The sequence below is a fragment of the Sinocyclocheilus rhinocerous genome, unplaced genomic scaffold (assembly GCF_001515625.1).
Source record: "Sinocyclocheilus rhinocerous isolate Xijiao unplaced genomic scaffold, SAMN03320098_v1.1 scaffold435, whole genome shotgun sequence".
Taxonomy (NCBI): domain Eukaryota; kingdom Metazoa; phylum Chordata; class Actinopteri; order Cypriniformes; family Cyprinidae; genus Sinocyclocheilus; species Sinocyclocheilus rhinocerous.
Window position 1 is genome coordinate 275390 of NW_015630023.1, and position 17111 is coordinate 292500.

Genomic DNA, 17111 nt, shown 5'->3' on the forward strand with positions numbered 1-17111 from the left:
CCCCTTGGAAGTTTGCTGAGGCCCCTTAGTGAGCGCTGGATCCCCTTTTAGACCTCAATGACAGGCATAAGCTATTTTATGTCAATTATAAACATAATTACTTTTTTTTTTAAATATATATATATATATATTTTTTTTATAGTTTTTGTTTATTTTTTCATTTCTCAAAGCTCAAAACTTTTCCTTAGATTTCTTCTAGCTCTAGCTGTAACCAGCAGAATCTCAAACTCAGTATTTTTACAGCAGAAAGCTGCCATAGAGACCATAGCTTCCTATCTATCTACCAGAAATCAATCAACCCAAAAGTTAGGGAATTAAAAAAAAGGCACCTTCACACCCTCATAAAATAAAAGGTCTGAGAGAGTTCTCAAACCTGAAATGTTCCGCATGTACACTTCTCCAAGTACCCTATAAAAGGGCTGAGACTCCAGTCTTTCCTATTGTAAACTGATCCTAAAAGTAAAACCCTGAGCAACCTTGATCATTTCATTCAGACTTAAGTTCTAAATCTAAGGAATGTTTTGTCACATTTGGATTTGTCTCATATTTGATGAAGTTTGCATCAAAAATTGTGCTATTGTCCTGTTTATTACTGTGAAGCTGCTTTGAAACAGTCTGTATTTTATAAAGCGCTATGAAAATAAAGGTGACTTGACTTGGTGCTGCAGTGAGCACACTTTTGGATGCAGAGTTTGCATGGTATACTGCTTGTTTTCTCTAATCTTTGTATCCTTCTTCCATTACACAGGCCTTCGGACAGGCCCACTCCAACCACAGGAAGGTGGCGGCTGACGGCGAGAGCCGCGAGGAGTCGCTGATCCAGGAGTCAGCGTGTAAGGAGGCGTATTACGAGCAGCGCATGCAAGAGCTGCAGGCAGAGCTGCGACAAGCACGTAACATCCTGACCAACGTCCAGTCAGAGAACGAACGGCTCGCCACCATCACTCAGGAACTCCGAGAGGTCAGTCTAAGCACTTCAGCACTGTTACCCCTTTTCCACCAGCGTGAACCGAGTGCTAGTTCAGAGCCAGTGCTATTGGCGGTTCGGAGTTGGTTCGACTGGCGAGCCTTCTAAGAACTGGTTTGCCTTTCCACGGGCTAGAGAGCCACCATAGAGCCAGGTCTTACGTCATTGAATACGTCTCATCTTTCCCAGCAACGCTAGGAAACGCTTTCCCAGCAACAGCGCCAAACACAACAGGCTTGTTCAAGATGCATCAGCACTAGGGATGTAACGATTAACCGCGAGCCGGTTGAAAATCAGTTTAAATATGTGACGATTCAAATCGGTTGAGATGCTAAACAAATTGCGATTCAGTTTACAGCGGAAACCAAGAAAACACTTTAAGCGCCACCTGCTGGAGAGAGTGCATCTGTGTCTTGTTCAGCTCGTCTGCTGTTTCTGTTTCATGCAGATATTTTTTATGCATAATTTCACAAAACTGAAGTCAAACCATTCTGTTTTTGCTTCAAATTTCGAAATTATACAATCTAATTTAGATTAAAAACTGCTCATGTTGCATGTATGCAGCATCTTTGTTTGGATCATGATTAAAATGCAGTGGTTGCCTCTAATTTTAAATGGAAAGAGCACAGACAAAGCCTTAGTTTGTTTATATGAAGAGATTTCTTTTATTTGTGTTACTTATTTATTTGATTTGGGGCTTGTTTTAAAATAAAATAAAATAAAATGTAGTTTTGTTATTTACATTTACATTATATTTAAATTTGGTTATTTAGCAAACGCTTTTATCCATAGCGACTAACCAATGAGGACAATAGAAGCAATCAAAACCAACAAAAAAAAGAGCAATAATTTACAAGTGCTATATTAGTATATTATTATAGTGTTATCAATTTCACAAAGAATCGTACAGTATTTTGTCCAAGCAATAATAAAAGGACACATTTAATTTATAATATGTCTAAAATCTCATTTTGTAAAAAAAAAAAAATTGTGAATCGAATCGTGAGTTGGGTGAATCGTTACATCCCTAATCAGCACACAACACCAAAGCACCAAACATAAAGAGAGTCGTCTGCTTTCCAATCACTCCCGCGGCACACCGACCAGTCCGCGCAGCGCCGATGCATCCCGAACGAGCCTAAACACACCATCAACAGTGGTGGACGTTGCATTGCTATTGATGTTCATGGCTTTGCAAACCTACATCGGCATCCAAACACGGCGAATCCAACGTGTTCGTGTTTAGCTGCTATTTCAAAAATGGCGGTCAAAGGTTTCTGTTTGTCTGTTTGTTTTGGTGCTACTTACGAACCACTTTTCCTGGTTGGGTGCTTTGGGTGTCGAAAGACAAAGAACTGATTTGAAACTAGGCTCTGGCTCCGAACCAGCACTCAAACTACCGTGGTGGAAAAGGGGTATGTGTGAGCGTCTCTCTGACTGAACGGCCTGTGTCTGGATCGTTAGGATGGTCACATGCTGATGAATGCATTACAGTGATTGGAAGCTTTAGTAGTAGATTTTGAAATCTCCCGCAATATGATCAGTCTGGAGCTCTTTCTTTACGGAAGAGCGTGAAAAAAAGGACAAATCAAGATGTGCTCAGTTAATGGACTCTTGATAGCAAAAGGTGTTTCAACCAAGTATTAGTTGAGGGGTGTGCGATATAGTTTATGATAATTTCATAATTGTTGTTTTAATGATATGCAAGCTCACTTTATCAAGTATGTCACTCACTTTGTAGAAAACAGTCTTGAGAGTCCAAAAGCATTCACTGTGTGATGAATCATATTAGAGTACAGTTAGAATGCTCTGATAATTCAAGTGTGTGTGTTTTTTTATATTTGAAAGCCATGATGTAGTTATGTAATAACAAAAAGCAAGAGTGCCGTTTTCCTGAATGTTAGTTTGTCAGCGCAGTCACAAATGTAATATTACTTTATGCAATAGTTTCAAAAAACAAGAAGTTAATATTGAGTGTGTTACATTTTAGACACAATATTGTCTGTTTTTTTCCTGTTTTGCCAATGAAAATGGTTTCAAACAAAGCCAGAACAGAACATTTGTGTGGCCTGAAATGTTGCTTTCACAAAAAATTTAAATGCAGGAAAACCCAAATTAAATCTGAAACTGGGAGCAGCAAATGTATTTCCTTTAGCAAGACTGCTTTAGTTAGCATTATATTTAGAGAGGTCAGGGGACACTGGGGGGGGGCCAATCAATTTTCCAGATGAGCCGGTGTCCCCTAGCCCCGCCTTTGTCTACACCACTGACTGGACGTGCCATACCCTGCCCAACAAACACAAACTGTGTTAAAACTGAATGTGAGGAAAAATACAGACTGAAACCCATTATATAATGCTGTACGAATGCACAGTGTGACCAGTAGGGATGTAACGATTCACTCAACTCACGATTTGATTCACAATACTGATTTGACGATTCGATTTTCTCATGATTTTTTTTTTTAAGGGGTCATATGATGCAATTTCAATTTTTTCTTTCTCTTTGGACTGTTACAAGGTCTTGGTGCATAAAGAAGATCTGTAAAGTTGCAAAGACTAACAACTTTAATGTGCATTATACAGAGACGAGATGAAAAGAAAATATCATCTAAACTTTCCTAAAGACAGTCAGTTCCCCTCAGAGATAAAGACTATCTTTAGAAAAGTTTGTGGTATTTTCTTTTCATCTTGCCTCTGAACGATGCATATTAAAGTAGTGTTCATAAGAGAAAAAACTGAATCATTGCTGTTCATAAGCATAGCGCTGCTTTGTTTACAGCGGTAACCCAGGAAACACTGTATCATTGCTGTTCATGAGTGCAGCGCTGCTTTGTTTACAGCGGTAACCCAGGAAACACTGTATCATTGCTGTTCATGAGTGCAGCGCTGCTTTGTTTACAGCGGTAACCCAGGAAACACTGTATCATTGCTGTTCATGAGTGCAGCGCTGCTTTGTTTACAGCGGTAACCCAGGAAACACTGTATCATTGCTGTTCATGAGTGCAGCGCTGCTTTGTTTACAGCGGTAACCCAGGAAACACTGTATCATTGCTGTTCATGAGTGCAGCGCTGCTTTGTTTACAGCGGTAACCCAGGAAACACTGTATCATTGCTGTTCATGAGTGCAGCGCTGCTTTGTTTACAGCGGTAACCCAGGAAACACTGTATCATTGCTGTTCATGAGTGCAGCGCTGCTTTGTTTACAGCGGTAACCCAGGAAACACTGTATCATTGCTGTTCATGAGTGCAGCGCTGCTTTGTTTACAGCGGTAACCCAGGAAACACTGTATCATTGCTGTTCATGAGTGCAGCGCTGCTTTGTTTACAGCGGTAACCCAGGAAACACTGTATCATTGCTGTTCATGAGTGCAGCGCTGCTTTGTTTACAGCGGTAACCCAGGAAACACTGTATCATTGCTGTTCATGAGTGCAGCGCTGCTTTGTTTACAGCGGTAACCCAGGAAACACTGTATCATTGCTGTTCATGAGTGCAGCGCTGCTTTGTTTACAGCGGTAACCCAGGAAACACTGTATCATTGCTGTTCATGAGTGCAGCGCTGCTTTGTTTACAGCGGTAACCCAGGAAACACTGTATCATTGCTGTTCATGAGTGCAGCGCTGCTTTGTTTACAGCGGTAACCCAGGAAACACTGTATCATTGCTGTTCATGAGTGCAGCGCTGCTTTGTTTACAGCGGTAACCCAGGAAACACTGTATCATTGCTGTTCATGAGTGCAGCGCTGCTTTGTTTACAGCGGTAACCCAGGAAACACTGTATCATTGCTGTTCATGAGTGCAGCGCTGCTTTGTTTACAGCGGTAACCCAGGAAACACTGTATCATTGCTGTTCATGAGTGCAGCGCTGCTTTGTTTACAGCGGTAACCCAGGAAACACTGTATCATTGCTGTTCATGAGTGCAGCGCTGCTTTGTTTACAGCGGTAACCCAGGAAACACTGTATCATTGCTGTTCATGAGTGCAGCGCTGCTTTGTTTACAGCGGTAACCCAGGAAACACTGTATCATTGCTGTTCATGAGTGCAGCGCTGCTTTGTTTACAGCGGTAACCCAGGAAACACTGTATCATTGCTGTTCATGAGTGCAGCGCTGCTTTGTTTACAGCGGTAACCCAGGAAACACTGTATCATTGCTGTTCATGAGCGCCACCTGCTGGCAGAGAGTGAATCTACGTCTCATTCAGCTCGTCTGCTGTTTCGTTCAGATATGTTTTATGTATAGTTTCACAACACTAAAGTCAGATCATTCTGTTTTTTGCTTCAAATTTCGAAATTATACAGTTCAAATTAGATTAAAAACTGCTCATGCTGTATGTATGCTGCATCTTTGTTTGGATCATGATTAAAATGCAGTGGTTGCCTCTAATTTTAAATGGAAAGAGCACAGACAAAGCCTTAGTTTGTTCATATTAAGAGATTTCTTTCATTTGTGTAACTTGTGTAACACAAAGAAACGTGCAGCAATAGCTTAATAAAACAACACCTTTTCATTTACTGTATAATATCTTCAGTCTCATTTTGTAAAAAAAAATCGTGAGAAAATCGAATCGTGAAATCAGAACCGTGAATCGAATCGTGAGTTGAGTGAATCGTTATATTTGTATCGATTTTCAATCGTGAATCGTTACATCCCTAGTGACCAGTAATGTCTAATTCACCAACAAGGATGCAAATATAGGATTAAAAGGAAATTACGAATAAAAACCACAGATGGTGTGAGGTGAGTGAGGATTTGGGAAAAGAAAGAGACCGTGTTTAATGGCACAGTCCTCTGGAAGGGATTAATGAAGTGAAATGAATTTTTGCGTGTGGCTCAGCAGATGGGGCAAAGACGGAGAGATAGAGACGGAGGTGTACAGATGGACTGATAAACAGATTCAAGCAGGTCAAAGGATAAAAGTGTGGTTGATTAGAGCGAGACATACAACCATTCACAACCCTGTGAGCAGAGGGTTGATTCAAAGGCTGGGGTCAGTCAGGAAGATTATTTTCTGAAAGAAATTAGTACTTTTATTCAGCAAAGACAAATTAAATGGATCAAAAGGGGACGTAAAGACATTTTTAATGTTACAGAAATTGCTAGTTCAAATATGTGACCCTGGACCACAAACCCAGTCATACGGGTCAATTTTTTTTGAATGTGAGATTTATACATCATCTGAATAAATATGCTAAGCTTTCCATTGATGTATGGTTTGTTTGGATAGAACAATATTTGGCCGAGACAAAACTTTTTGAAAATCTGGAATCTGAGCGTGCAAACAAATCAAAATATTGATAAAGTTGTCCAAATGAAGTCCTTAGCAATGCATATTACTAATGATAATACATTTTTGATATATTTACGGTAGGAAATGTACAAAATATCTTCATGGAACATGATCTTTACTGAATATCCTAATGATTTTTGGCATAAAAAAAAATCGATAATTTTGCCCGACACAATGTATTTTTGGCTATTGCTACAAATATACCCCAGCGACTTAAGACTGCTTTTGTGCTCCAGGGTCACATATATGCTGTTCTTTCTATTCACCAAAGAATCCTGAAAACAAATGTATCACAGTTTCCACAAAAATATTGGGTGGCACAACTGTTTTCAACACTGATAATAATCAGAAATGTTTCTTGAGCAGCAGATCAGCATATTAGACTGATTTCTGAAGATCATGTGACACTGAAGACTGGAGTAATGATGCTGAAAATACAGCTGTGCATCACAGAAATAAATTACAGTTTACAATATATTCACACAGAAAACAGCTGTTTTAAATTTGTGTAATATTTCACAATACTGCTGTACTGTATTTCTGAGCAGCTGCTTCTGCTGTTTTACAGAGCAGTCAGATGGTGGAGCTGCAGAGATCTCGTCTGCGCGACGACATCAAGGAGTTCAAGTTCAGAGAGGCTCGTCTGCTGCAGGACTACAGCGAACTCGAGGAGGAGAACATCACCCTGCAGAAGCATGTTTCTGTCTTAAAACAGAGCCAGGTGACATTCAGCTGCATCAGCCATCCGTGTTAAATATCAGTTCCATCAGTGGAGTTTCTACTAGAGACAGTGGAAATGTGGCATTAGTCACAGTTAGCGTGTGTGTGATATCTTCTAGGTTGAGTTTGAGGGTCTGAAACATGAAATTCGTCGTCTGGAGGAAGATACCCAGTTTCTGAACAGCCAGTTGGAAGACGCCATCCGTCTGAAGGAGATCGCAGAGAGGCAGCTCGGGGAGGCGCTGGAAACCATCAAGACTGAGAGGGAGCAGAAGGCAAGAGATGATTTTCTTTCTTTTTTATGTTATTATTATTATTATTATTTACAGCTAGATATTATTATAGATATTATATTAAGGTTAAGCTGGAAATCAAAAACAGGTTCCATTAAAATAAATAAATACGGGAACGATTGAATACTGGAGGACGAAATTTTGTCTTTCTTACATTGTCTTTTCACCAACAAACATAGAGCCTGCCAGTGTAGTCTAACTGACAGGTTAATGACTATTGTCATTTTTGCATTATTGACACACTATTTTCCTAATTAATGCTGTTCAGTTGCTTTGACACAATCTGTATTGTTAAAAGCGCTATATAAATAAAGGTGACTTGTCTTGACAGGTGACTGAGCATCATGAGCTGGTTCTTTTTACCGAATCAGTCAAAAGTATTCATAGGCTGGTGAGACTTGTCGGTGTTGGAGGGAGTTATAAATAGTGTGTCACATATTGTTACTTTTACCTCAGGAAAGCGGTTCAATGACTATAAACTCATTAATCAACTAGAAAAAAAAAAAAGTCTAGATAGGAACTTTTTTCAAAATGTATGCAGTATATTACACATTCATTATATTTGCGGTTAACCTGTTGTCTTCATTATTTAATATATGTTTGATTAAATCTGTAAAAACTTAGTTATATCATTAAAAAGTTATTGCCTTGTGTGCAGCTTAAATGTTTGTGTTTTGGTAAAAAACTTAATTTTGCTGCATCGCTAGTCAAGTCACCTTTATTTATATATCTCTTTATACAATAGAGATTGTTTCAAAGAAGCTTCACTCTAATAAACGGGAAAAGTAACAATTAATGATGCAAACTTTATATTTTGCCTCAAATACGAGGCAAATCAAAATAATGCTGTAAAGCAGCTCTAAAAAGACTATAGTGTCATTATTTAGCTCAAGTCAGTTCAGTGTTGATTCAGTTCAGTTCAATAACTGTGTAAAGTTCATCAATTTTTAAAACGGGTTCAATTCAGCAATCAGCAGCTATACTGAAAGCAATAGTGTCATTATTCAGTTCAGTTCAGTTTTGTTCTTGTCCAATAGTGTCAGTGCAGTCAAATTGATAATACTATGAAATATGAAGTCTTAATATTATATACATAATATACTTAGTTTTTTAAACAATACTAAACATACATTTTGGACTAAACTCGTATAACTGTCAATGGACACTGTGTAAACCGCTATATAAATAAAATGGACTTGACGATGTGAAATGATTGTAGTATGGGCCCTATTATTGTGGGGGTGGGGTGCTTTCATGAATGCAGTCTCAAAGGAACTGGAATCATTAAGTGGAATCAGAAAAAAAATCCCTTGGGATCTCACTATCTAAATGTTTTGCATTTTTAGGCACATTTCTAATCATTTGAATGCAAACATTGCACATTTCCATCTACGAGCAACTTACGTGTGCCATTTACTTTTTTGTTATTGGACGTTTTTGGTTAACACAAGAAAAACAGTCCTATAGATTTTCATTGAAGGACTTGACTTGAGGGTGGTTGAAACCACCAAGAACTCCTCCGTAGTTGCTTAGTAACACACTAAAACCCACTCAGAACACCCTAGAAACCAAATATCAAGGCCATGGCAACCACCCACAGCACCCGAGTACTATGGCAGGGAGTTTAGCAGTTTCTTCTGAAAGTGTTTGTATCAGATAAAGCCTGCTGTAGGCGTCTGCCAGTCCACCCTGAGGTCTGATTTAATGATATTTGTTGGGCTCCATTAATCCAGGCCGCCTTAAGAAAGGAGTTGTCGCAGTACATGACCATCGGAGACTCGATGTACCACAGTCCTTTGAGCATCTCCCTCGATGGGCTGAAGTTCAGCGACGACACCTCAATCGAGCCCAACAACGACGAACCCCTCCACATCTATGAAAATGGCTTTGACAAGATCGACAACAACGACAACCGTGTTTCCACGCCCAAAAAAGGAGAGCGGTTCCACCCTTCCTCCAGCCTCGTGGACAATCTGCTGAATGAGCTCAACATCTCAGAGATCCAGAAGCTCAAACAGCAGCTGCTGCAGGTGAGATGATAAGCTGTTTTGATCCGTTTACCGTATTCACTGTGTTCAGTCAGGCACCGTCATTTCAGCCGAGTTAGGCTACGATATCTGCCAAAAAAATAAGACAAACCCAAAGGCAGAAATGTGGCATACTGTGGAGGCACGTTTATAATATACCAAGTCAGTGCGATGCATAGTGTGTAGTTCTGTGTTTGATTGGCTGACAGCTGGGCTGCTTAAATCCTATTAGTGGAAGTTGCATTGAGCGCCCGCCTCATCTGACACGGTGAGCTGTCAGTTCAGCCATCTGTCAGGAAGTCAAGTTAGAAACTCTGACCTCTAACGAGTCGTCTCCATGCATACTGCAGTGTCCAGCGGAGATGTTTGCTGCAATATGGGCGAACAATATGATTATAATATAATAGGAGCAATATGAGAGTGTTGTTGCAGCCAGCAGCACCTTCTGGCCATTATGGTAATCAGGCTGCCTCACGTAGCCCTCGTGACCTTTGAACACTGCTATTGATCAATCAAGCAATCATTCCAGACACAATAAACCAGATGATGTGATTTCTCAATTGAACAAAACACCCAAACCTCTGTGACCAGTAGTGACCACTTCTATTTTTGCATACATTTTTTATTACAAGCGATTTTCTTCAGTAACATGAAACCCCTTAAAAAAATTCTATCTCCATTTGAGAATGAATTTACTAGGGCTGCCCCCTAATAGTCGACTAACCTTTAGTCAACGAGAAGAGGCTTGGTCGACCAAAATTTTATTAGTTGCTTAGTCGCAGAAAAAAAAGTGGTGAGGTCACGGACAGATCGTTAACGGCTGGATTTTGTGGTAATACAGTACATCCAAACGCTCGCCTATCATTCATCGAGCTCAAATATGGCTTATCACCTGAAATATGTAAGTAGCAATTTTACATGGCCGCTCAATCTAATGTTTGCGCTCACAGGACAGATGGAGGCGCCGGTGCGGTCACTTGCTCTTAAAATACTCCATCATTTTTGGTCATTCAGATAAGAGTAATACATCTTTAGAATCTGTAAAGCCTCTACGTTTATTTGTGTGCACTCACTATAACAACAAAACATCGCGGTTTTGTAAAATAATGAAAGCAAACAGGATGCACGAAACTTGAGCGCGAAGTGTATAGTTTCCTTACAGACATGAAAAATATATCTATAGAGAGTGAAATGTCTACTTTCAAATGAAAATGAAACAATTCAAATCTGAAAAAAACAAATATTCTCAGATTATGTAATCCGTATGAAACTTGCATGCAGGCGTATCACTACTGTGGAGATGACGAGTCAGTGTCGCCGACTTCATCTCTTAAGCCGAAAACATGGAAAACACTAGTTTATCAATAGATTATTAAAATGTTAATGCAGTTTAATCTTACAGTTTTTCTCTGACACATTCATCATCATTACTTCTGCCGGTGTGCTGTCGCAAGCTTTTTGCGTGTGCTTGAGCGCTTATTAGGCTCTGTAGGCAATTAAAGGCTTATTAGCATGATTTAAATGGTTTTAAACATGCGATTAGTCAACTAATGCTTAAAATAAACGACCAGAAAAATCTTTAGTCGAGGGCAGCCCTAGAATTTACTTTAAAGGAACACTCCACTATTTTTGAAAATAGGCTCATTTTCCAACTCCCCTATGAGGTGTGTCAGTACAGGTTAAAGCAGATCACACACCACTGCTTGTTTCAGCAAGTCCTGTAATTCATGTGTAGAGCAAATGTGCTTTTGAAGGAAGTTCTGCTTTTACTGAATTATAAAGAAGTATACTGCAGATTTTCAGCCCGTTTCTGCAGGTCTTTTTTACACAAGTAATTAAAGGGTAATGGAGATCTTTAAATGAGTCATTACATTTTCTTTTATTGGTCTTAAAAGGTCTTTAGAAAGTCTTAAATGTACTACTTTCACAAAACCTGTAGAATAAACCATGCATGTGTCCTGCAATACCTAATGCAAGAACTCAAAACTCACTGAAATTATTTTCCTCTGGTGTGCAAAGTCAGGCTTTTGGCGTAAACATTTGCAACAATGCAACCTATATGAAATCAGAGTGGACGGCATTAGACTCGGCTGAGTGAAGAAGAATGACACTGTGGGATCAAACCGATTGAAAAGATACACGTCGCGTGTGTGTTTGTCTGTTATTCAGGTGGAGCGGGAGAAGGTGACGCTGCTGTCGACCCTGCAGGAGTCTCAGAAGCAGCTGGAGCAGGCTCACGGAGCGCTATCTGAGCAGCACGAGAAGGTCAGCCGTCTCACCGAGAACCTCAACGCCGTCCGCAAACTCCAGGCCAGCAAAGAGCGCCAGTCCGCTCTGGACAATGAGAAGGATCGCGACAGCCACGAGGACAGTGAATACTATGAGGTGGACATCAACGGCCCCGAGATCCTGGAGTGCAAGTACAAGGTATAGAAATATCTTTTTTTTTTCATAGATATTTTTATGTGGTGTTTTCATCTGTGGCAGAAGATGTGAAGAAAAAAATCGAAATCTTAGATGGTGAACCAGTCAATAAATATATTTTCATTCAATGCCTAAAGTATCCAATTAAAAATGGACTGTTTTGTGTACAATGTATTTTGTTCTTATTTTGAGCACAAGGCTGAAAGAAAAGGGCCCTTTGAACTACAGACGACATAACCCATGATTGGAGAGTTGTTGACCTGAAGTATTCCACAAACATTCACATTATATAAAGTGCAAAGTTTATCTCTATCGATATTCTTTTGTCTCTGTTCTGCATTATTGACATTTGTATAAGACACCAGTCGAGCAGATTTCTGCAGCTGCTCTTTTCTCAAATCACAAAACATAGATTCTGTGTTCCTCAAAATGAATCAAATGTCCAGGGAAATGCAAACACTGAACTTTATTTCATAATAATCCTTTAAATAATACAAATGCACTTTATGGAATTAATCTCACTTTATGTGCCAGTGCTGTGGTTTGCATATCTATTTCAATGAATGTAACTCCTTCAGACCAGTGAATATTGGCTTTGTTGATGTTTCCTGTTAAAAATGTTAACATCACACTCTATTGGAATCATTTGCAAGTGTGAGTTGATTCTCCTGTGAAGAATGTGAAGATAATGGCCATCTAGAAAAGCATTTCAAATCAGTCATTTTTGTTTTTCGCTTCCATTTAATTTAGGATGCTGCCTTAAAAGGTCCTGCCTTTTTAGACAGTGAAGCAGTTCACAGTTCAACAGTGATGTTGCATGCTGATTCGTTTGTACCACAGGTCGCTGTGTCTGAGGCGAGTCAACTGAAGGAGGAGCTCAAAACGTTAAAGGCAGAACATTCAGCCTGTCAGTCTCAGTATAAGGAGGAGCGGGTGCAGCTGGAGAGCCAGGTTGCATCTTTAAGCACACAGGTCTCTTCTCTGGAGCGCAGCAGCAGAGCCGACCGCGAGCAGCTGGCACGGCTCGAGAAAGAGCTCCGTCAAGCCAGCGAAGTGGCAGGCGAATCCCAGGGCAGCCTTAACATCGCACAAGACGAGCTTGCCACCTTCAGCGAGGAGCTAGCCAACCTCTACCATCACGTATGCATGTGCAACAACGAAACGCCGAACCGCATCATGCTCGACTACTACCGCGAAGGTAAGGCTGGCGTTAATGGCACACAGACCACAGGCTGGGGCAGCCCTGACGGTCGCGGACGCCGCTCTCCCATCCTGCTGACCCGCGGCCTCTTCCCCAGCGACGGAGCTTCGTCTCCGGTCTCCTCCGTCCCGTCCCCGGTGCCTGATCCCCGCAAAGAGCCCATGAACATCTATAACCTGGTGGCTATCATCCGTGACCAGATCAGACACCTGCAGCTAGCGGTGGACCGCACCACCGAGCTCTCGCGCCAGCGCATAGCTTCCCTGGAGCTGGGTCTCGGGGCAGACCGAGACCAGGAGGCCAGCGTGGAGGAGATCCTCAAACTCAAATCGCTCCTCAGCACCAAGAGGGAGCAGATAGCTACGCTGAGGACCGTCCTGAAGGCCAACAAACAGGTCAGCGTTTCCCCCTCATCGCTACACTGATACACTGGTGCATTACAGCAGTGGCTCTTAACTAGTGTTCCTTCATGACTCTTTGAAGAAGCTGTTTGTTTTTTATGGAAAGTAATGCATTACGTTTCTTTTGCGTTACTGTTTGTCACCTGGGCTGGGCTTGCTTATTTGTCTTTTAATAACAAAAAAATAACCCAAAAGTTATATTTTTGGTAACTGTAAAGGCCCTTTCACACCAGAAGTGAAATGAATAAGCCTCCGTCTGAAGGAAGTGCGTCTGCACCTCACTCCCGATCTCTCTCAGCATGGGGACAGGAGAGGCGTCAGTCAATATATAGCAAAACGTAAAAGTAACTTGCTTTACTTATTTGAAAAAGTAACTCAGCTATTTCTTTGTAAATTTAAAAGTAATGTGTTACTTTACTTGTTATTTAAAAGTGATCTGATTATACTTATAAAGCATTACCCCCAAAACTGGCGACTATAAGGCATGAAGATATTAAGACGTTATTAACATTAACAAGCTGCTAATTGCCCGTGTGTTTGTTGTTGTTTTCCAGACCGCTGAGGTGGCGCTGGCCAACCTGAAGAGCAAATATGAGAACGAAAAGGCCATGGTGACTGAAACCATGATGAAGCTTCGCAACGAGCTCAAAGCCCTAAAAGAGGACGCAGCCACTTTCTCCTCGCTCAGGGCCATGTTTGCCACGCGGTATGAGACGCACACTCCTACAGATCTATGAAAACACACATTAGCAACAGTTTATTTGGCCTTATGACACTCTCCTGTATTTCCTTCTCTGTTCTCATCTATCAGTTTGATAGATGGGGCACCTGGACCTGGTTTGATTGGTGCCTATAAGATGAAAAATATAAGGACAGAAACTAATAACCTTGTATTTCACTATTAAGTGCAGTTACCAATAACATTACATATTTTGTCTTTTAACAGTAAAGCACTGAGCTGGGGCGCAGATATAAACTGACATAAACATCATCTCTCCTCTCTTACATTCAGAGAGTATTAGTGCAGATTGTACACCGAAGAAAACAAAAACTAAAAGCTTGCTCCTCAATTCACACAAATCTAGGCTCTACAGCCCTTATTTCTGCTTTGTATTTGCCCTTGTGAATACCAGTGTTTGCCTGTAGTATCCTGGCTTTTAACAGTTTTAACATAGACGTCTTACAAGTTTAGTGCGAAGTTAAATGATTAATATACTTACTGTGAAATATTCATTTTTTTGTATTTCTCTCTTAGAGATATAATTACTACTATTCAGATCGTTTGGCTTCCTAAAAACATTAGTGTGAATGTAATTCACAACTATAAAGCAGTTTGAGTCCACTTTAAAGTCCAGGTATAAGTCAATGCAAGGACTATTTTTTTTTTTTTTTTAAATTCTGTTCAATTTAGTCACTGAAAATGTTGCCCTTGATCAGAAAATGTGCACCTGATAAATGTATCTTTAAAATTTACAAAGCTTTCTTCCGGGGATCACATAGTCTCACAAGATCTGTGTGTAGACGGTTTGTAGCAAGTAAGTGAGAAAATCAAACTGTGGCTGGCCTTCTTCCATGTAGGTCAGATGGCCTCTTCCTGTCGAAGTCGGCAGTTTTTGACCAGATTAAGATAAGTTATGTCTTGTGAGAACAGACTCCCAGTGATTGGGATCAGTGTCTTAGGTGCAGGTATGGGTCAGAGTAAAACTGCCGTTAAGTCTTTCCGAACAGACTGTAAGCCGTGACAGCATATGGTGCCCAATCAGATCCTCCTGACACGTGAACACCGTCAATGACTTCTCTGTGCTTAACGTGCATCAGGGAGGGAGGAATGGCAAAACTGATGAAACCGTTCTTTCACTCGTTTCAGTGGGAAGCGTTCTCATCAGCAGCTGTGTTCTGCGGCCCCTTCCACAGGGGTTTTGTGTTGGCCTGATCCGTGGGGTATTAATATGCTAATAAGGGCAGATTGTCAGACGGGGGGCTGGATTCTCTTTCCCACAGTCTCGAACATCTCTAAAATCACAGCTCAAACTATTCAGTCATATTGCACCCCAAAATCACAAGAACGAAGTAAATGTACGTATATATAGATATGCTGTTCTTATTGAGTATGATTCCTAAACCTTTTCACCTTCTCTGTCTGTTTTGTATGGTTTGTCTTTCACACTCGTCTTTGTTTTGTTTCTCTATCTTCTCTGAGATGATGATCATTCCTGCGTTGCTGAAAAGCGGCTGAGGTGAATGTGTGTCAAGACGTATGTCACAATAACAATCCACACGCACTCGTGCAGCCGCAGATGGGTTCTGGCGTGACACCCGGCCTCTTTTCCCGGGAAAATCCTGACCCCTGCGTTTAGAGGCGATTGTTCTCTAATGAAGCTGCACTGATTTCTGTTGTGAGGCGCTGTGTCTTTATGTCTCAGACGCACACACTTTAGTGGGCTCGCGGTAGTTTGCCAGACTGAGGCTTGTTCAAAGTTCATGCCTGTGAGAAACTGAGAAATGCTACACAAACAAGCAGATCGACCAGTGATGGGTAACAATCAAGTAACCTGGCATGAGAGGCTCTGCTTTTTTCACTAAGTTTTCAATAATGCTTAATGACAAAACTATTACTATTAGTTAAAACTATCCTTCCACCAAATAACATGGTTCATTAATCTTACACAGTTTACTCTCATGATGTGACAAAACTAGATAGTTCACATTAGAATTTAGTTTAATTGAATTTAGAGCCAGAACTTTTCAGAAAGTATTGTTTTATATTTGACCTTTCAGATTCTCACGCCTGGTCCTCTGAGAAGGACTGATGAAGCACACCCTTGAGAAAATCTCAGGATTTATGCTTTATGATGACTGTAGGGTGGTAGTTGTGTGTTTTGTGGTGATTATGGTGTATTGGGTGGTGTTTAGCGTGCACTGACACGCACTGTGCTTTAGGGTGTAGAGATGTAAGTGCAGTTTAGGGAAGGTGTGGCTCTGTAATCGTTCTGTCTGTTCCATCATGTGTCAATGGTTTAATCTCCTGAGCATTCAACCCTTTATTAACATTAAGATCTGTTTAAATGACACAAGTGAGACAAAGTCTTCTTGTTACTTTATTTAAAGATCCCAAAAAATGGCCTAATGAGCACATTTTTCTTTCCAGTGGTTGTATTTCCTATTTCAGTGTCAGAACCATCTGCTTTATAAACCTCATGTATGAAAAGCTAAATATGATCTGGTGCATATATCTTTGTACTTAGAGGGTTGAGGAAGATTGAGTCTTGGCTTTCTAACACTTAGCAGACAGTTTCATCAAAATTTCAAAAGCCAGTGCCCTTTTATAAGTCCTGTTGAAGCCTGGTATAAAAATGCGTTTTGCTCAGCACAGATAGAAGAGTGAGACACTTTACATTACACCTGCTGTTTTAATCCATCTCTTTTGACCATTTGACCAAATTAACCATGGTTTTGCTACACTAAACATAGTTTGACCATGGCATTTGTAGGTAGACTCTGGTTATACAAATCGTCCCCTTGGAATTATAAGGTTCTATCTGACATTTTTGTCAAAATTGAGTTATTCACATTAGGGCTGTCAAAATGGCTGAAAAACTAAATTCAAAATTTTTACTTAAATATGATCAATATTCGAATTATATTCGAATTTAAAAGGAATAATTTCAGTTAGGGGGGAAAAAAGCTTTTGGCTTCTCTCCTTTGAGGCCACAAGAGGGCGCATCGAGCAAAATATTATGCACGTTTCTTCAAAGCATAATAAAATAACACGACTATCTTTGAAAAAAGT

General features: G+C 40.4%; 1 protein-coding gene across 1 annotated transcript in view; it reads left to right on the forward strand.

Annotated features, from left to right (window-relative positions):
• Positions 1-724: 724 nt before the first annotated feature.
• Positions 725-17111, forward strand: part of LOC107739657 (protein bicaudal D homolog 2-like) — a gene marked incomplete at its 5' end in the record, with an annotated part of 22844 nt that continues 6457 nt past the window's right edge. The window contains 7 exons of the mRNA XM_016551825.1: positions 725-961; positions 6824-6976; positions 7095-7250; positions 9002-9298; positions 11465-11722; positions 12560-13315; positions 13876-14027. Of these exons, the coding sequence (XP_016407311.1) occupies positions 725-961; positions 6824-6976; positions 7095-7250; positions 9002-9298; positions 11465-11722; positions 12560-13315; positions 13876-14027 (2009 nt within the window). The remainder of the gene's footprint in view (positions 962-6823; positions 6977-7094; positions 7251-9001; positions 9299-11464; positions 11723-12559; positions 13316-13875; positions 14028-17111) is intronic.